Genomic DNA, 21,975 nt, shown 5'->3' with positions numbered 1-21,975 from the left:
CTTATTCACTAGGCCTCCAGCTTAGGGCCTCATGCATCATACTTCACTACAATAGCAGACTAATTTTTCATGCCCAAATCCAAGACCCGCAGACAGAGGCTAGATGCTAAAATCTTCCAAATTGTTATGGAGAAATGGTTATCTCTTCTGATAGTCTTGTCCACATCAGAGAATATCTAACACCTGATAAAACTATTTTCCAATACCCATGCAAAATAAATGGGTAGTGTATTCTTTGGAGAGGGGTTTTCTGTTTATGTCTGGACATTCATTCCTCTGTCCCTCAAGGTATTGTATAAGGTAAGAAGCCTCACTCACTTTTATAGCTACTCTTCCAGCTACTCCTACCAAAGAATGTCCATCTACCCGAAACCTACACCCTCCTGATCCAGAAAGAAGGGACAATAAATGTACACAAACCAGAACACCCTCGCAGTAGCATCCGCCATGATTTCAGCCTGATATCCATTAAGGATCACTTCTCAGAGGAGGTGCTACATATTATACAGGAAGCTACAAGACTTATAAAAGTAAATTCTTACATAAAATATAAGATCTGAGGCACTCCATTACCTGTTTGTCTCACCAGTTTGGGGCTAAATGGTGGAAGTTGTTACTATGGCATAGTTCTAGGGTTAATTTATTCATGGGAGCTACAAAGATGGAATATTTGCAGCATCTAGCAGAAATCCTTCAATATGGCTTTTCCTATACCTCTTTCAAAATGTACTTGTCTGCAACTGCAGTACAAATATATCTCCTCTGTAGAGCCCCTAAGCCTAAGTGCACTAAAAGGATTCCTACACCTCAAGGCTCTAGCAGAATAGTTCTGCCCCACGGGAGCTTAGTTTTGTGCTGGAAAAACTAAACCTAGCTCAGTTATACCCATTCTTTTGGGGATAATCATTTTTTTTTTTTTTGCTCGGTTTTGGTTGCTAGCAGCAGAACTAGGAGAATTTTTTAACTGCGCTTTCATCTCTAAAGGACTTTATACAGGGTTTCATAGAAGATTTAAAAATAATCCTTGCTTTACGTTTATTGTTGTACTTGAATTGGTAGTCTGTCAAGTCATGTAGCCTCCAAAAGAGGGTATAAAGACTAGTGCAGCTTTTTGATATATGTGGGCAGCACAGATGATACATAGCAAGATGAAAGAAGCAAAGCAAATCTGACCAGTTCTTTGCTTAATTTTTGCCAGATAAACAGGGCATGCCAGTCTACAAGCAAACATGTAAATAGTGCTATTATGTTTTGCCAGTTATATTGCTTTCTGCTCTTCATTGACCTATTTTTTTTTTTTTTTTGGAGAAGAAGGACTCAACAAAATAACAAACAAAAATAAGTTAAAGATGAAAAAGAAAGAAGTCCATATGTGAGGATATTGCTGTTTTTTTCACCTCACTCTTTCTTTAGACTCCAAGGTCTATTACTGCAAAGACCTCATGAAATTAGATGAATATTTTCCTTATATCCTTGAGGGGTTTACTGCCTAAGCATTACAGACTGACAACCAGGGGCATTGCTGTACCTAGCGGGGGAATCTTCCAAATACACTCCCAACTGAAAAAGAACTACAAAATGGCAGGGGCTGCTCTTTCTTTTAACTGTGTTTGTTGAGCTAAAACCTAGACTATGGGAATAAGTTTGGCTGTACTCTGAGGATGTCCATAAAACTGTAGAAGTCAAATAGGAAAGGCAGATGGGTAACTACCAGCAGCAGATTCCTATGGATAAGATACCACATTGCTGCAGTGATCCTACTACCCTGGCATCTACAGTTAGGTCAAGTGCATTCATGTAACTATGTTTTCCATGAAGAATAGAATGTAAACGTGTGTGTGTTTTTTTGGTTCCCTGACATCATTCCACTAGCCCAGCACCCCAGTGCCCCACATCACACCAGGACTATCAGCTAATCTCCTACCTCCCTTGGATTTACTCAGATATTCATGGATCCTAATGGGGGGGGGGTTCTTTGTATATCCTATGCATTCCCTCTCTGTTGTGGAGATGTGGTTAAGTCTGGGGGAAGGGTGTCCAATCAGGACATTGCAGTGCATTGTCCTGCCTCAATGACAGCTCAGCCAGGTCCAACCCTTCCTCCTCTTTGGACCATGCATTCTATTACTGGCAATCCCACACCACTCCAAAGATTGTCACAAAGAGACAAACTTATAACTACCCTCTCCTCCTGGGATAGGCATGCCCATCCCTCTGTATTGTTTTGGCATCCACCTTAGCTGTTAAGAGAACCTGCGTCACCTGGGTGGTAGTCAGGGCTTTATTCCTCCACACCACTGGAGCAGCAATAGAATACAAGTCTTTGCTCGAGGCACACATATAAAGCAGTTTTTGTGCCATTTAGTGAGTAATGCTTTTTTTTATAAAACATACTATTTATGGAAAAGCAGGATGTTTTGACTGGGCTGCAAAACATGCCTCCATTACTCTGTAATGGGCTGCTCATGATATGGAATCGATCTGGCAACAGTCTTGTAAACCTGGAGGTTTCAGTAGGAAAAATGAATGCCATTTCCAATAGAAAAAAAATATTAAGCTGCTTAATCATCTGTTTAACTTATGCAGTCTCTTCCCCTTTCTTACACAAATAGCCCACAGGGCATATGTATGAGGTTGTGAAAAGTATGCATTGAATAGTAGGCTTGATGCGAAAGTGTAGTAAACTCATGCCTGGATTGTAATCCTAGAGCAGTTGTACACTCTTCAACCTGCTGGCATATTTGTTATTATTCTTTTTCCCTTAGTGTAGGAGAAAGGCACATCGACACAATGAATATTTTAGTGTCGATATGCTGCATGGATAGGGAGGAATATGGAGGAGCAGAAAAGGGCAGGTCTTGACAGAACACACGAAAGGATAATATAACGCAATATGTAGTATACATCGGGTGTTGTACAAATAAACTCTGAACATCAAGGGACAGCTTGGACATGGGACAACAGATTTTGAAAAATGCCTTAATGAATACATGAAAAGGAGAGGCTTTGCATACGATAATGAGTTTGTGAGATGGAACGAAGCAGTGGTCTTGAAACAAAGATTATATGACATATTTTGAACAGCTGAATTATTATGAGTTGGACAATATAGCATGGGTGGAAAAAAAGCTTTCTGAGTACTAGCCTGTATCCTCTGTCCAATAACATTATTATAATAATTTTGTCATACTGTGACTGCATAAAGCATATTATTCTGCTTTAAGTAATTTACAAATGTAGATATATTCTGCATTGCTTTAAAGGAAGCAAACATTGCAATTCAGAAACTTTTAAAAATGTCTGTATAACTATGTTAGAAAATGGAGTCATATAGCTAGATGTCCTATAAAAGCTGATCAAGCAGCATTAAATTGTTTCTGTGTCTTTACAGCATGCCATCTTTAAATTTTAAATGCTGTACCCTCAGATGTGGTAGCTGTATTTGTATTTGTTTTTTTCTTTGGCATAGCATTGTAAACATTTAATTGCTTGCTTGTTTATTTATTTATGTAATAATTAGGCATTATTACATCTGTAGTATAATCAGTATAAAAAATACTTTGGGCACACAGTAAGTAATGCAGGAGCAAAGGCTAGCAAATATGTTTTACAGCGTTTGCTGCTGTAAATATATCACCTAAAGGTTAGGAAAAAAAATACAGCGGTGATAAAAATGATACCTTTATGATGAACAATTACATGGCTATATCAGCATGTTAAATGTGTGCTACAAAATGAATGCATAGAGAGAATTATTCTAACATGAAGTTTTCATTCCTTAAATACCAAACAGAAGACTTTAGGTTAGCATTCACAATAGTATTAATGTTAGGTTACAGTAAATGAGTTGGACAAGAATTTATGAAATTAATTGGCAAACGATTTTTGAAGGAAATGATTGCGGCAAAGCATGTTGCACAACAGTGTATCTAAGGCTAATACTTAATTTAATATGGTTGGGATCAAGTGTGCTTTCTGTGGGGTGGTGTACTGTTATTCTGAGTTCACCACTAAGATATATAAGAATATTGACAGTGTATTGTGATCAGTCATTGACATGGTAGAGAGAGTGTAGACAGTGAGCACTTTTCACTGCCATGAGGTATGGGTAGATGGGGGGAATGGCCCAGGTGACGGCTCACTAGTATGCAAGATGTTGCAGATGCTAACAACTAATAGGAACAGAATGAAGACAGTAACATTGTAACGTTGATCGCTATCCAAAGATTACAGGATAAGTAAGCAAGGGACACAAATCATTGGAGGCTGGAACACCAAGCTCTGAAAAGAATCTGGGACCAGAAGGGTATGCTGTAGTGAGTACTGATAATCTGAGTGACACACACAGAATGTTGACAGCAGAAGTGGAGAACTGAACTCTGATTTCCTTGGGGATACACAAATGTTAGAGGGTCTCCTGCTCACTGTGGGGAAAGGAAGCAGTGAGGCAGGATGATGGATTTGTATATAATCATTGGCTGTTTGGGTTTGAGAAAAGAGGCAAAGTTACTGGGAGGAGAGAGACACTTGCCATTTAGGCGTGCATGCAAAGGTCAGCGAGGAGTGTCACACTTTTGACTGGCTAGCAGACTAACTGCTCTTACAGGATGTTTTTCATTCCAGCCTTTTGGTGCTTCTGTTTGCTCCCTATAACTAGGTGTACCTCACAAAGGGTAGAGACAGTACAGTTGTGCATCTGTCAAGAGGAAGCAATCTCTATGATTTGAAATTCAACATGATATGTAGTGCCTGCTTCAAATATGTAATAGTCAGCATGTAACAGTTCATAGCCAGTATAACTAGTGGTGTTACATATTACATACTTTTTGTAATTTTAAAAATCTCCTCTACACTGATCTAATCATTTGAAATACTTTGTTATCCCTACACTTGCAATTTTTCTGCATTCTTTCAAAATATTGATTCTTTACACTGTATATATTGTTTTACTCATTATGTGTTTTCATTCAGTACAATGTGATTGTGTTATTATTATTGTATAATCATTTTGTCTCTTATTGTTTGCTTACTGTATAATGGGATTATATTGTTATTATCTTGTAATCATTGTTAACGCTTACTGTATATTTTCCTGGGATGAGACTGAAATTGCATAGAGTTTATCACTCTACCTCAGTAAACAAAGTCAAATAAATAAATGTACAATGGGATTCAGAAGGGCTTACTGCAAGCAGAAGCCTTAGCAAGACCATTTTCCCACTTCTGCACTCCTGGTAAGCCTTTACTATTTATAAATAGCCCTGACAATGAGATTGCCTGCTGGTAGAAGCCTCAGTGCAAAGGGTGGTCCCACTGGTTTAGCTGCATGCTAATGCTACAGTCTGTGTGCTGTGACCTGCAAGTATGAAGATTACCTGCTGGTAGAAGCCTCAGTGCAAAGAGTGGTCCCAGTGGTTGAGCTGCATGGTAATGCTACAGTCTGGGTGCTGTAACCTGCAAGTATGAAGATTGCCTGCTGGTAGAAGCCTCAGTGCAAAGGGTGGTCCCACTGGTTTAGCTGCATGCTAATGCTACAGTCTGGATGCTGTGACCTGCAAGTATGAGATGCATGCAAGTGCTTTTTTAGCATAAAAATACTCGTTGAAAGAAAATATGAACCTCATCAAACGACAGAGGTTGCAGATTCACTGTAATGGAAGAAATTATGGTGCAAGTAAGTTCAGTGAAAAAGTGAGGATGGGAGGGTGTTAGTGTGTGTATGTATCTGGGAGCTTGTGTGTGTGTGTGTGTGTGTGTGTGTGTGTGTGTGTGTGTGTGTGTGTGTGTGTGTGTGTGTGTGTGTGTGTGTGTGTGTGTGTGTGTGTGTGTGTGTGTGTGTGTGTGTGTGTGTGTGTGTGTGTGTCTGTGCATGTGCTTGTGTGTGTGGCTGTTTGTGAGCCTGGGTGGTCACATTAAGGTGGTTAGGAAGGGAATCAAAAGTTTGAATACACGCACACTCACACACACACACACACACACACACACACACACACACACGCACACACGTGTGTATGTGCGTGTGTGTGCATATGTTAGTATGTGTGTTGGTGCATGGGTGTGAGTGATTGGGTGAGTCTTTCTGAGACTATAAAGAACTGGATGGTTGCATTACAGTGGTTAGGTCATGAATCAAGAGATTGGATAATTGGATAAGGGTGCACATGTGTGCTCTTGTGTGTGTGTGTGTGTGTGTGTGTGTGTGTGTGTGTGTGTGTGTGTGTGTCTGTGTGTAGGGGACTATCTTTGCCAACATGATGCATGGGCTGCCGGAGAAGACATTACCACCATCAGGTGTGACTGCACTAGTGTTAGAAAAGTGTCAAGGACATGAGTGAGATGAAAGGCTTTTATAACAATGCAACAAATTTATGAATCGTGGTTTTAACGTCATATGGAATAATAAATCTTTTTAAGGATTGTAGTTTAAATGGAGTATACTGAGATAACATGATAGTGTTGTTGGGTGTTTGCTCATTGTTTCCAGTATTCTTAAGATCTCTTTTAGTCATTTTGCTAGCTGTTAAAGTCATACATTTCTCTTGATTCATTGATTCTTTAAATGATATTTATATGATAAATGCTGAAAATAACTGCTGTGCCTATGAAGCAGTTATCAATGGGTATGTGAACCTGGATGCAAATCTTCAGAAATATTCTGTGTTTTTATTACCTTCATGCTAGTAACATTATTGAACACTGACTAGGGAATAAACAAATCTGGAAATCCCTTGGTTGTCTAATGGTACTAATTGTCTCTTCTGTCTTTCAGGGGCCTTCTGGTCCTCAAGGTCCCATCGGTTATCCCGGGCCTCGAGGTGTCAAGGTAGGTAGTATAGTCATTTAGTTCACAATGCATATTTCAAAATGAAACAAGAAGAATAATATATTATTTCAAAATTTCAGGGTGCAGATGGAGTCCGTGGTCTTAAGGGATCCAAAGGTGAAAAAGTAAGTAATCTTTCTCTGCTAACCTGAGTAAGATATATTTTTGCTCATTTGCTTTGAACTTTCTGATAAGTATAATTTATATCTGACAATGAGCAAAGAGAGCAGCCATTCTGTGAATACATTTAGATAAAGATGCTTGAATACTTTTCTTTTAGAATCCATCCAGAGCAGCACAGTGGTTCCACAGGTTGGCTCTGGATGGGGATTCCTTCAGTATGATGTCTGCACATCCTCCCTCGAGGTGATGAATTGCTGCCTTTTTTGTTAATCAGATATAGATTCTTGAAACAGTTAAGAAACAGACCATCATATCACATATTTTCTTGCTAGTAGAAGCATGAAGGCAATTAGGTATGTGTGTATATATATATATATATATATATATATATATATATATATATATATATGCAGGTTATGTGTATATATATGCAGCCTCACATAATTTGCCTGTTACAGCTACTGATTTTTTCTAAATGCAGAATAATGCAGGTTTGTCCTTGTACTTGATCTTATACTGCCTTAAGGACAGTAAAAGGTATAGACAGACTCAGCTATCACTCCTTTCCACAACTGCTTCAAGTATAATAAACAGAAATTCATGCCAATAAAGCCAAACCCCACTGGTTGTGGACATGCATGTTTTGGATTTTTAGTGACCTTATCAGCAGAGTAAACATGGATTGTTTGGCTATAATTGGCTTTAACTGGCCCAAAATGCCCCCACAAAAACTTAAAAAAAAAAAAAAAAACATCATGGGCATTCAGAAGCCACGTTTCTGAACCACTTGATGTTTTTAAAGGGTCATGTGCATATATCCCAGGATTAAGATATCAATCACACTGAAAAGTCTAGCTTGGCTGGGTTTTTTTTCAGGCTTTGCTCTTTCAATCTTTTGTGTTCTTCTGTCTCTGTAGGGTCTGTTACACATTGTATACATTCACTCTATCCTAGAAAAGTTGGTTCTTAAATTTACAATGCATATTTTAGTAAATGTGCAAGAAAGAACGAGAGTATGAGTTTCAGAGGAGCATTCACACTGGAGAGGAGAAGAAATTACAGTATTTTGTGCAAAACCTTAACAACTGGGGTTTCCCAATTATGATTTTGTCCGTCCTAAGTCTCCGGTCAACCTTGATAGAGCCTAAGGAAACTGACTTGTTATTGTGTGATTTTCCATACTTGCTGTCAGGTAAATGTTAACATTTATAAAACTTTAAAATGTCTGTGGCCTGTCCATCTTATGTCGTTTCCCAGGAGGGGTAAAATCTTCTAAAATGCTGCCACTGGTGTTTATATAATATAATAACAGTAACTTCTTCTCATGTGACATTATCCGGTTAATAAATTAAAGACATCACGATCAATTTATTTTCTTAAAAACTTGTCTCAATAAATAAACACTTTTATTATTATTACTATTGGTAGTAGTAGTATGTTAATAAAATCACTTGCGATGTTATTTCAATGTTAAGATCATATGGCTGATAGGTCTGGAATATGTGATTCTTTATAAAGAATGTTTATTTCTTAAATAATTGCTTTGTCAAGGGGCTATCTAAATTTTAATTTCTAATATCCAAAGATGTTTGCTTAGCCTATACTTCACAACTAGTTTAAGGTGCTAGAAAAAGTCATTGTTTTAAAACAGAAGTAGTATCTGTAGAATAGTTTTTTGTCCCCTAAGATCTGTGTCAGTGAAATCAAGTAATATGAAGTTGCTGTCACTCATATTGGAGTTTATTGGTCTCCCTCCAGAAAGGGATATACTGGAAATTGCATTTCTCCAAGCAGAGCTGTTAGGATGAAAGGAGTAAATTAGTCTATCCCAATTTTGGAAAAGGATAGCAGTTTATTTCCATTTTTCTTGTACTCAAGGGGGGCAGATCGTTTTTCCAAAAGCATGGTAGGGCAAAAGTACAACTGCCCTAGGTGAAAGGTGTTATGAGGCATGATCTGCCGATCAGTTAGAAGTGCATTACATTAATTTTTGTACTGGCATTTCTGAATGCCAGTCTAGAAATACTCTTTTTATGGTCAGGACTGGAGCACTTGCTTCGGCACTTAGTGTGCATGGTATAACTTGTAACGGACTGCTTGAAGTAGATGCTACAAGAAGTTTGCTACAGTTTATAAGCTGACCTTCTCTGTTTTAGGAACACATCAATTGGACCTGGCGCTCCTTAAGAGAAGACAAATGAAGTGGGAGTGACAGAACAGGCAATGGACCTTTTTTATTTATTTATTTATTTTAGAATTAAGGGGTGCCAGATCCAGTAGTGAGTGGCACTGGACACTGGAAAAGCCATTTGCAGCTCTGGGTTGCTATCACATTTTGGCTGCAGTTGCTTCATCTAGCACATCCAGTTTTGGATGGTCACTCTATAGGTGCTTAGGCACTTGCTAGAAGACCATGCTTGGATAATGTCCCTGGACATGATGGTGACTTTTGGTAGTGATTTCCACTCATAAACTTCCTTGCAAGCCCTGGGCAAACTTCACTTTCAGTGCAATTTTTTTTTTACCATTTGGGTTTTATCAGCACAAGGCTTTGCAATGGCTTTAGCAAGAGTAGTACAGCCTTTACAGGTGAAGAATCTCCATGTATCCCCCACCATGGGCGACTAGATCTTTGTAGTCATAAGCTGAAATCCTTGTGGGGGGGGGCACCACATTTTTTTTTTCAATTGAGTGACCTGCCACTAGAGATTTTAAAGGTCATTGAGTTGTTTTTGTTTCATTAGAGCCATCACTGACCTTAGTCTTCACTTCAGCCCATCTCTCCATTTTTTCACTGTGGCCCCCTGCTACAAGACATGGCTTGCTGCCTCCCCAGGGCAGATCAATAAGGAGCTGTACAAAGTGACTAGGGAAGTGGACAAGGAGTAATGTCATACTGTGATGGTTGCTGTACTGTTTGTTGTATAGGTAGAACCACTGCCTCCCAAAATGCTGATGTATTTATAGACTTATTTATAGACTACCCTATGCTTTGTGACAAGGTCTAGAAGTGTACCCCTCCAAGGCAGTGATGCCCAAATCCTGAATGCACACCTGGCTCATTTTTGTCCTCTATTCTGGCCTCCACCAGAGTTATGAAGAATGGTCAACCATCCTACCGTGTCACTCCCAATCGTCCCCCAGAGGATAGGTAGTAATGTAAAGCCTCATCATTTATTTTTTTGATTGTTTCTTTATCAACTAGAACATAGCAGTGATCCAAATGGACCTTTTTCAGATTCATTGCTGTCCTCATTCTGCCAGCTGCTATAAGCATCCTAGACACTAATTGAACTTATTTCACATGTGTCATACTTAGCGCTATATCCTGGCTCCATATTATAATTCCAAGACTTATAAGTGCTAGAGCTGAGACTACAGAAAAAAGTCTGAAAATACAGGAGGACAGTGAATGTCAAATACCACTGCTCTCCATTAAATCTGTTTTTACAGGGCAGTGAGAAAGCCACCCTGAATACCCCAGTGTGTGTTTGGGAGGGGGGCAAGCTCCCCACAACCTCAGGACTTATACATTTCAAATCTGAGATTACCACACATATCAGAGAAAATGGAATATTTTGAGAAGTAACAATCTTAGAATTAATATAGGCATGTTGACATTTTTTAGAATTCACTATTGCTGTTCTATTCCAAGATTCAGTTAGGTTCCTTCTTATCTTTATCCTGCCAGCTTGTATAGGCACCCTAGTCAGTAACTGGGGTCTATATTATGCTATCGAATGGACTAAAAGTCACGAAACATCGAATTTTTTCCCAGGGAAAAAATTCTGTGGGCCGTCTTTGGGACTTTGCCATTTCCTCCACTATGGTGCGATCTCGGAGTTGGTATATTTAAGTAAGGGGGGTGTGTTTAAGTTTATTTATTTATTTTTTTACGGAGCAACACATTTTTTCCCTGGGAAAAAAATTCGCTGTTCCATTTGTTCGATATTTTGTTGTTTCAAACTCATTTTATGTTTGTCATACTTAGGACTCCATCTCAAAATATGTTTTGTTGCTCTTTACATAATGCTGCTATCAATTAGCGATATTCTTTTTAAATCTTGTACATTTGCTGATTACTTATATATACCTTTATTTATTTGTTGTATACCTCTGTTTACTATGTTCTTTATGTGATATTTTATTCAGGTGCTTTTCTCCCTGGAAAAAAAGTCTCAAAGCTCATGTCATGATACTGCTGTTAATTAATGATACTTTGTTTAAATGTTGCACATTTGGTGATTACATGTATACCTCTGTTTGCTATGTTCTTTATGTATTTTTTTTTCTTTTTTGCTTTTCTCCCCAGAAAAAAAAAGGTTTCATAGCTCATTGCATGATGCTGGCATTAATTAGCAATATTCTGTTTAAATTGTGTATATTTTATATTTGTCAATTACTTATATACCTTTGTTTGCTATGTTCTTTATGTAATGTTGGAGTTCCCAGGCTTCCAGTTAAAAGGGATAGCTTTTTGCGCAGTCGGACTATCCCAGTTAACAAATGCATTAAATAACGTCAAGTCTCAGAATATCAAATAGTTACCCATTATCATTATATGGCAATGGAGCTGACATGGAATGTCAGGAATGTCACCATATATTTGGAGTAAGTTTCTTTGAATCATGCTCAGATGATACCCTTTACAGACTCTGACATTCCACAGTGTCACTCATTCCTGCACTTAGAGGGGGCCTAAATGGTTATGGTTTTGTGCAACGTGTAAGAGCAAAATGCAGGGTCCAGGCCAGGCTCCACAGTATTTTTGAGGCTTAATGACTACCACAAATGCTGGTCATTTGTGTACATAAATGTACTGGACTATGAAGCTTCAGTGGTTACAAGGCCACCTTGAGGTCATGGACATTGTTTTGGTATCAGAGCCCTCATACCAGGTTGCTACGTACTGGGAGATTCCAAACTAACTTTTATAGTGCTTCCCTTTCTGCAACTTAACCTGTCCCAGATTATGATGAAGACTTCATTGCCTGCTTTACTGGCCTCCTTGTCAAGCAGTTAACAGCAGTCTTCCTGGTTCAAGCAACAGTATGCTCCACAGTGGGTAAGGACTAGGACGTTTTTAAATCCCGTGTAAAGTAATATATAATTCTTTGATTTTATTTGCTGCTTCACTGCAAGATGTTATCCCAAATGGCTCATCCGTGCATTTATTTAAAGGGGCAGTTTTTAAGTATTTCCTGGCAGCTTGGCTTCAAAGATTCTTATCCTTGACAAAGAGCTTGTGGCCCTCTTTGTCTTTTCTTATAAAGTAATGGCCCATTTTGTTGTAGTTTACCATGTTTTATTCTTAGGATGCTCATTCTTTCATTTTCTGTTAATTTTCAGATTGCAGGTGTAGAAAACATACACTCCTTCAGTGTCAGTCCAATAAATTGCAATATTCTTCACTCAGTGCAGTCAAGAGTATATTTATTCAGAAGGCTAATGTGTGTTGTATTTATGCATTTCAGTAAGTGGATAATATTAGGACTGTGGCAAGTAAGACCAGTTCATCAGGCTTATATGTTTTCCTGTTTCTTCCACTGGAATATGCTTTATACTATGAAACTTTATGGTCATGTTCTTTGTATTTGGGGAACTGTTTTTTTTTTTTTCTTTTCCATAATGCACATGTGGAATGATATTCTCTTCATAATGAAGTCCAGGATGTCTGAGTTCCTGTTATGTAGTGTCTTGAAGGGCAGTAGATACATTTAATAAATCACACACCTGCATTATCATTAAAGGATAATTATAATTATGTAGTATGTAGACCTGTTTTAATAACAGTGCAGGTATGAAGAATAACAGGGACAGCGGAGCTTTCTGTTGAAGCAATATTCTCTGTGACACATCTTGTACCTGATGCAAGAATGAAGTAAGGGACATGTACATGGTGTAACATATTTTGGGCTCAGACTCCAGATGACTCTGTCTTTTTCTGATATCAGCTTCAATACTAAATGAATTGTGAATGTGTTAGATAGTTTCATTTCCCAGTGTTATATATCACTGATTGTTTACTCTGACCACTCCCAGGCAGCCTCTAAGCATATACTGTACTTAACTGAGGCTTATAAACAAAGTCAAAACAAATTGGTTAGCTAACAGAATGTATTTGAATTGTCAGCTGTGACTTCTTCTGTTGGTTAGAAACGGAAGATTATGACAGAAATCTATCCTTATAAGGTATGTGCCTCTCAGAAGGATAACTACTAAATCAGAAACACAGCTACACTTGATTAATGTATGCCATTAAAAGAGTCAGGGAGAGCAGTCATTCAGTCAGCCAGACATTAACTACCAAATTACTCACAGCGTGGCCTAGTTTTCCACACACACATATTGATCATAGTTCAGCATTAAAATTCATCAGTTACACATGCATTAGAAATCATTTTGTCGATAACTGTTTTCCACAGGAAACTTCAGTGAAATGAGCCAAGTGCTTTAATTGTTGTTAGGCGCAGGTGTTATTGAACTTCAATGAAACAGTGCAGTCAGAGAGCTCCTGCAGAAGTTATACAGGATTTTGTTGTAAATAAAAGTGACACAAGATTTTGCAGCAGTATCTCTCTTCCAAATAATGTGTGCTATAATATTACTGAATGTGGTGATTAAAAGTCCAGGAAAAGAGAACTGGCTAGATACCTGTGAGTATAAAATGTTATTCAGTAACACAGCTGATTCAAGTGGGTAATTGGCAGCAGCAGCTATGGTGTGGTGGTCTTGCCATGTTCTAAAAGTAGTTATCAAGTAAGTGACATTACATCAGTGATAACTTTGACTAAAGGTAAAAAGCGAATTTTCATTTAAGCTGTAGCAGAGTGTACATAGTGCAATATGAGGATATAATTTGTACATTAGAAATGTGACACTAATGATAAAATCATTTTTTGTTCAGACATCAATGTCATCCATTTGAATGAAATTGCAGTATTTTCATTAATAAGGCTTAAATTATTTAACAACAAAAATAATTATTCACCACCTCACTTACACACACACACACACACACACACACACACACACACACACACACACACACACACACACACACACACACACCACTGTTTATCAGGCTGGTTCCTAAATAACCAAATGTAAAGCCAGAGCAAAAAGGGAAGAAACAAAACATAAGCAGATAAAATTGGACAGCCTAGCTGTTTTTCTTTATAAAACTTTGATTTCTTGATGACACTATTTAGATACTAAAGAATTGTAGGTTCATGGGTTACAACTGGACAATAGACTAGCTGACCCTTTTGAAGCATAGCCACTGTGGTCCTACTGGTGTACACTAGTTACCACCCCTCCTTATGAGATAGGAAATGAGGCCTGGGATAATTTTGCAATTTCTCTTCCATTTATCTGCGTTAGAATCGAAGTTTATTCTAGAGGTAGATATTTCTTTGGAAGAGTAATCTATCATGCTAAAAATTCCTATGTATGTTGTAGTATTGATTAAGGTTGTTTGATTATTCTGGTCCTTGTGAACCTCTTCTAGTATATTGTACCTACCCAATCCAGAGGAGCATCTTGTCTGACCCATGATCAGAAACATGTCTAAGTCGCTTCTGGTAATATTTTTCACAGTGTAGGTTAATTTGTATTATTTTCAGAAGTATATTTCTTAGTTTGCTATAACAAACAGTTTTGACAATTACATTAGTGACTTGATCAAACAACTGTAAGAAGTACATTGACAAACTGAATAATAACCAAAGGAAAGCTGAATATCAGATGTGGAACAACTGATGTATACAAGGTAGATATTTGTAATTCCTAAATGTGGCTCATTTAATTTGGTATATTTAAAATAATAGGTTTGTTTTCTACCTGTTTGCAGTTTACTTGCATACTCTTAACCTTCATGTATTTTGCATTTCTGTCATTAGGGTGAAGATGGTTTCCCAGGTTTCAAGGGTGACATGGGCATAAAAGGAGACAGGGTAAGTTGTATACTGAAAGTTTATGATGCTACTAAAATTAAATTTCTCATTAGATTAATTTCTTCAGTTTTGTTCTGGGAAATATCACTCTTTTTAGGAACACTGATGGATGGTGTCTGTTTCATATATGTTTTGCTTGCAAATAACTAAACTTGGCAAATTTGTGAGGTTGAGTTTCATAAATTTAACACATGCTTACAACTTGTATTCATATCAAAATACTGTATTTGGTTTTACCATCCTACCTTGTGAATGCAGTGTTATTTATAAATATTGCTTGAAAGGTGACACAACATAGCAAATATAAAATCCCCTGTTAAGACATGTCTATTTATCTTGTTAAAGTATTTTCTAACAGAATTCAGAGAACAGCTCTACCATATGAAAGTCAAAAATCAGCCAACTGAATTATTCAATACATAATCATAATCCTTGACAGTGTGGGTGGTAATTCCTTCCATTCATCCCATAAACTCCCTTTAAACCACGTAATCTAGCACCTGGCCTGTCTCCATTTGACAACTTAATGCTAAAAGTTCCATTCCGTTGTTCCTTCCATTTTTGCCCATGCGATCTATCAAATCATCTCATTAAAAATACATTATTTTTTTGTAATCCAGTGAACGTCCTTACTACTAAATTATAATGTTGCATTCTAATTAAATAGTATATCAAAAAATAATAACAAATAGTTAACTCAATATGATGCCATCAAGTTTACAGTCAGCTTCATCACCTCATCCGAAAAGACACTTCAAAAGCCAATAATATCCTGAAATAAACATGTCACATTCATCATTTTATGGTAACCCTCATTCATAATTCCACCTTATTTATTACCATGCTAAATGAGCCCGACTAATTTTTTAAAATTTTTATTTTGCCAGAACTACTCATTAATATAATCAACAGGACGCCTATCAGGTACCAAGTAATAGATTGTTTTCTAGAAGACATTGCATCAATTCCCACACTTAACATTGAATAGCCTTCCTTCATCTTCAAGGCGTGTGAAGTAAAGAAAGTATAACAGACATCCAGAATCAGATTTTCCATACAATCTCTAGATGTCTCTCATCCTTGTTTGGAGATATATCATGCAACTTTCATTTATTATATTAATGGTGAGTGACTGCTCCCACCCGCAAGGCTCGTCTGTCAACAGCCACTCAAAAGTGATTAGCAAACCTAGAGTGAGAACTCGATTATCTTTGTTTTAGTCTAGTTGAAACCAGCTTTACTGTAAAATGCAAACAACAAAATCTCTTTTCAGTTGCTCTCTAGTGCTGCTGTTCATTTGGTTTATTTATTTTTTTCTTTTAGCAGCTATGTTGTCTGAATTTTAGTTGCTTTGTATAAAATATAAACTTTACTGAACAACTGTTATGGTATAATTTCTTCCAGAATCATAATAAAAAATCAAAATAGTCTAGTCATCCCATATAAATATTTTTGAACTTATAGCATGTGTGTGTGTGTGTGTGTGTGTGTGTGTGTGTGTGTGTGTGTGTGTGTGTGTGTGTGTGTGTGTGTGCGCGTGTGTGTGTGTGTGTGTGTGTGTGTGTGTGTGTGTGTGTGTGTGTGTGTGTGTGTGTGTGTGTGTGTGTGTGTGTGTGTGTGTGTGTGTGTGTGTGTGTGTGTGTGTGCAACTATCTATCTGTCTATCTATCTATCTATCTATCTATCTATCTATCTATCTACCATCTATCTATAATACACGCACACTGATTTTATATGCTCAGAGATGAGGAACAGAGGAATATGCATTACCCCTGATTTTGTATGATCTCAGAGTTAGTATTTTATATATATATATATATATATATATATATATATATATATATATATATATATATATATATACACAACAAAAACTTTGCACAATGGATCGAATCCCCTGTAAAGAATCACACAATCATTTTAGCTCTTTCATTCGTTTTCAATAAAGTGGAACTATAATTAACAGTGGGTGAGGGAGCAGTCCCCCCATATGGGGGATGCAGGGGTGGGTTTCCATCCTTTTTATTATTTTTTATTTTATTTATTTTACATACGTTAACCGGGAAAGTACGACTTGGAACATAGCCAATTTTCTGCAGAGGCCCGGGGAGAAATGCTCCAAACGCATGTTTGTGAACATGGGAAGAAACCAGAGCACCTGGAGGAAACCCACACAAATGCAGAGAGGACATGCAGACACCTCACAGAAGGCATTCTAGCCGAGAATCAAGCCAGAGAACCTCTTGCTGTGAGGTGACAATGCTACTGCTGTACCACTGTGTCATCCGCCAAAAAACATATATTATTTGCTGCAAATGTTTGCATGCACCTAGGTTGTTTGTTATGCAGCTGACATTTGGAATGTCAACTGTTTTTGTGTTTCATTTCCTGTATACATATATATATATATATATATATATATATATATATATATATATATATATATATATATATAAATATATACGTCCTCACAAACACACATAGCTATATCTCCTTAAAGAATGCATCTACTTCTAAGTCAGTTCATAAATGTATACTAACATATTACTGCTAAGCCAACAATTCATAAGTCTTTAAGGCTGATCCAGCAATATTGATAGTTACAAGAGTGCTTAGATCTATTTGGAGTTATGTAGAACATTTCAAAAAAAGATCCGTTGATATCTTCTAGACAAGACCACAATAATATTAATAGCTACTGTAATGCTAATTTATATGATCATCTTACTTAAAACTACTCATCTTAAATGATTACTTGAACACTTGAGCACATGTACTATTGTCTACTTCTACATCCATAAATTGATAAGTATCTTGTGTTTTCATTACGTGGAACACACAGATGCTAAGACATCATTTAATTTAAGCACATTCGTGACTTTTAGTCTTATTGCTTCAATTAGTGTATTTACATGGGCAATCAGAGAACGTTGTAACTGCAGTTACTCAAAGCAAATCATTGATAATGTTTAGTTTACTCATAGTTAATGCTTAATAATATACACGTTCAGATTAACATTAGGCATTTCTTGTCAACAGTCAACAGTATTTTAAGTAGTTAGTCCTGAATAAACACATGACAGGTCTAATATATGATACTTCAAAAATCTTCTAGGCAAATCCATTAGTGTTAATAATTTCATCAATGCTTGCTTCCTTAATTGACTTACCTAGAATTCTTAAGATGTGAGAGTGTTCAATCTCGCCATTTGTTCTTACACATGGGTTCGGAGCCGATCCTCGGCTCCGTGTCGGCCGCTTGCAAGCTCTGCATCGAGAAGAAGCTCGAGACAACCTAATACCCACAATCCCCCTCTGTCTTTACCCCAGATCTAGTTTGCCGCTGCAGCGTTCGCATCACTGGGTCGAGCTCGAACAACTAAAGCTAAGATTAAGATTTTTTTCTTGTTATTTCAACATAAATTTATTCTATAAAGTTTGTTTAGTGACTAAGTGTGTGTGTGTGGTACGGTTGAGGAATTCTCGGTTCCGTTTAAGTTTAATTTTAAACTTATTAGAGTTTCCCTCGGGGCCTACCACCCCTTTCTGAATTGACTACTGGATAGACATTTTTTCTTTAACTGGATTTGACAATTTCACCGGATTTGACTTACTACCTGGACTTGACTTCTCACCTTTTTTCCACATTAAGTTTAAGATGTCTGAGAAGGCTAAATCTGGATTTAAGCGTTGCCAATGTGGGCAAAAAATGTCAGTTACTGACAATCATAGTTCCTGCGTCTACTGTCTTGGCCCTCTCCATCTGCAAGAAGACTGCTCTATTTGTCATTCTTTCAGTGGGAGGGTCATGACAGATAGGCGCAGGAAACTCATGGATAGGGGTTTATTGAAACCTTCTTTTCAAGAGGCTCTGGATGCTTCAGACCAGGCATCCAAATCCTCGAAGGAATCGAAGATGTCGGAGCCCAAGTCATCGGCTCCGAGCTCTTCGGTTAAGGTTCAATCACCGGTTCCACAGACCTCGGGGCCGAGTGTTCAACTGTTGTCAGTGTCCGTGCCTCGAGTCTTGGAACCAGTGACGGAGCTCCCTCCCCCGACACTGTTGAGGTCGGCTCCGTCTTCGATTCCTTCGACCCGTTCTTCCAGGCCCCTCTCTGACACCGATGTTGACCGTGTGGTGCAGAAATTAATGGAGAATACGGCCTTATCCAAACTCATCTCGGTTTCCACCCAATTGGTGTCGAGACTTGAAGGCCTTCCATTATCTCCATCTGTTCCTCCTCCGAGACCTGTCCAGTCTTTGGAGCCGGAAGAGGCTGATCTACTGATTGTGGAGCCCTCGGTGCCAGAACCGTCCTTTTCTCGGTCGGCTCCGTTCACCTCGACTCCGTCGGATCCGGTACCGGAGTCTCGGAGCCGAAGATCCATCCTTGGTTCCGGGACCGAGAGTCGAACCGATGTTTCGGTTCCGACTCTCCCTCTCGGGGCCTCGGCTCGGATCGACTCGGTTCCGTCCTCAGGGTCGATGCCTTCTGTGCCTGTTTCGGGGATTCTCCCCATTTCTTCGGAACCGGGAGATACCTCGACTCGGGACCCGGGGGCCTTCGATCTCATGAGGAAGGTGTTGTCTACCCAGACAACCACATCAGTAGAAGCAGCCTCTCCTCCCCATAAAGGACCGTTATCCTCCTCTGCACCAACGGCCACATCCAAGCGTCGAGCACCTGTCTCAGCCACCCCTGGAGGGTGCCCCCTCTTCCTCGGAGGCTTCTTCGGATGCCCCCTCCGAAGAAGTCCCTAGGAAAAGATTGTGTAAGAGGAGACACTTAGATTCTCCACAAGAATCATTGACATCGGACACTGACTTGGATGAGTCAGAAGGGTCCCCAAAGTCACCTTCAGAGGATGTCTCTTTTGCTGACATCTTGGAGATCCTAAAACAGAGAGGTGATTGGCAGTCCCTTCCCCCTTCTGAGGATGAATCAGTCTTGCTGAAGGCATTTGGTGCTCGCCCTTCCTCCTCCTGGGTCACTCCGCCCTTCGATGAGTTAATGGAGCTGATTGCTCGAAGGGCGTGGGAGACACCTGACACGGTGGAACCAGTCCCTAGAAAGCCTAATAAGTATATTACTGCACCCCAAAACAAGGCTTACCTCACAAAGGGAGTTCCAGTGGACGCTATGGTGGTGGCAGCACCACGAAAAAGGAGATGTCGGAATCATCCTCATCTGTCCATCTGCCTAACAAAGATTCTAGGACTATGGACAGGTACGGGAAGCGCATTTTTAGTTCAGCGGCTTTTTCTATGCGATCCCTGAACTATTTGACCCACTTTACACGTCTACAGAGGGATCTAATCAAAGAGTTGGGAGATACCCTCCAGGGTACTACAGATGCTGCTGTTTCAGAGAAAGTTACAGCACATCTCAATACCCTTACATCCATTGTTAACTCATCCATGAGGCTGATCTCATACGCAGCCGAAGGATCGAGTAGGGCAGCAGCTTCAGCGATTGCTCTTCGTAGACAACCCTGGATGTGCTTATGTTCATTTGTGGAAGCCTTCAAGTCTTCCTTTACTAACGCCCCATTTGATGGTGCCACTCTCTTTGGCCCCAAAGTAAAGGAGACCCTTACCCGGTGTGAACAGGAGGGAAAGACTCTGTCTGCTGTCGGAGCCCATTTTTCCACCCCATCCAGACCGTACCCCAAAGGGCAACGCGGTGGAAAAATATGGTTTCGAAAACCCCAAGGATCTTTCCCAGGCACGCAGGGTGATGCCGCCTCTAGGGGCAGAGGTGGAAGACGCCACCCTGGTGGCAGAGGGGGTCCGCAAAACCAAGGTGACAGGGATACACCCCCTGGAAAACCTTTCCAGCACTCCTGAGAGGAGGCCTGACTGTCCTGCTCTGGAGGCAGTCGGGGGTCGCTTAGCTTTATACCCTCAGGCCTGGCAAAATCTTACTACAGACAACTGGGTAAAAAGCGTGGTTACCAGAGGTTACAGAATACCCTTTCTATCCACTCTCATTCCAAAGAGAAGACTCCCAGATGTGCTGCCTCATCTGCGAGACCCAGCAGCTATAGAAATTTCAAAGCTGCTAGAAAAAAGAGTCATCCAACCAGTCCCAGCGGACCAAATAGGATTCGGAACTTACTCAAGGTTCTTTTTAGTTCCAAAGAAGACAGGGGACTGGAGGCCGATTCTGGACCTAAGCAACCTCAACACCTTCGTCAAGAAAGAAAAGTTCCGAATGGTCACGCTTCAATCGATCCTTCCATTCTTACAGAAGGACGACTGGATGTGCTCAATAGATCTGAAGGACGCATACTACCACATCAAAATGGCCAGGGCGTCCAGAGATCATTTGCGCTTCCGGCTGGGAGCCAGTCACTATCAGTTTCTAGCCCTGCCATTTGGTCTGACCTTAGCCCCCAGGGTTTTCACCAAATGCATGGCAGTGGTAGCATCTCATCTGAGACGCCTAGGATTCCAGGTGTTTCCGTATCTGGATGACTGGCTCCTTTCTGCCACCACCCGGCGTCAACTGATACAGGCCAGGGATTACACTCTACAACTTTGTGTTCACCTCGGAATTTCCGTAAATTTCTAAAAATCTTTACTACAGCCATCTCAGCATATCTTATTCATAGGAGCGGAATTAGATACGCATCATTTAATTCTAAGGCTCCCTCCAGAAAGGATAGCCTCACTACAAAGTCAAATATCTCTCCTTCTGTCATCCAGAAAATCCCCAGCAAAACTGGTTCTGAAGGTCTTGGGTCTCATGGCAGCTTCTCTCATTGCGATACCATTGGGAAGACTGCACATGAGAGTTCTACAATGGCTACTGTTTGCACAATGGTCGTTCCAACAGCTACCTCTGACACACGAAATTCTGATTACAAACACATGCAAATCACATCTAGCCTGGTGGCTTCAGACTTGCAACCTTTCCAGCGGAAGACCATTTGTGCTACCCACGCCGACAGCTACGGTAACCACGGACGCTTCCCTGATAGGGTGGGGGGGGCATCTTTCAGGGACAGACAGTCCAAGGCGAATGGACCAATTTAGAGTACAATCTGCACATCAATGTTCTAGAGTTGAGG

At 39.5% G+C, this 21,975-nt stretch overlaps 1 protein-coding gene across 7 annotated transcripts in view; it reads left to right on the top strand.

Moving 5' to 3' along the window:
- COL11A1 (collagen type XI alpha 1 chain) overlaps positions 1–21,975 on the top strand; it is a 625,054-nt gene that overhangs the window by 352,668 nt on the left and 250,411 nt on the right. For all 7 annotated transcript variants that reach the window (XM_044085726.1, XM_044085723.1, XM_044085729.1 and 4 more), the window contains 3 exons: positions 6,770–6,823; positions 6,904–6,948; positions 14,848–14,901. In XM_044085726.1, the coding sequence (XP_043941661.1) occupies positions 6,770–6,823; positions 6,904–6,948; positions 14,848–14,901 (153 nt within the window). The remainder of the gene's footprint in view (positions 1–6,769; positions 6,824–6,903; positions 6,949–14,847; positions 14,902–21,975) is intronic.

Source organism: Protopterus annectens, chromosome 10.part0, assembly GCF_019279795.1.
Source record: "Protopterus annectens isolate FY-2018-M chromosome 10.part0, PAN1.0, whole genome shotgun sequence".
NCBI lineage: Eukaryota > Metazoa > Chordata > Ceratodontiformes > Protopteridae > Protopterus > Protopterus annectens.
Note: the sequence above shows the minus strand (reverse complement) of the source record. Positions and strands in the feature narration are given on the sequence as shown.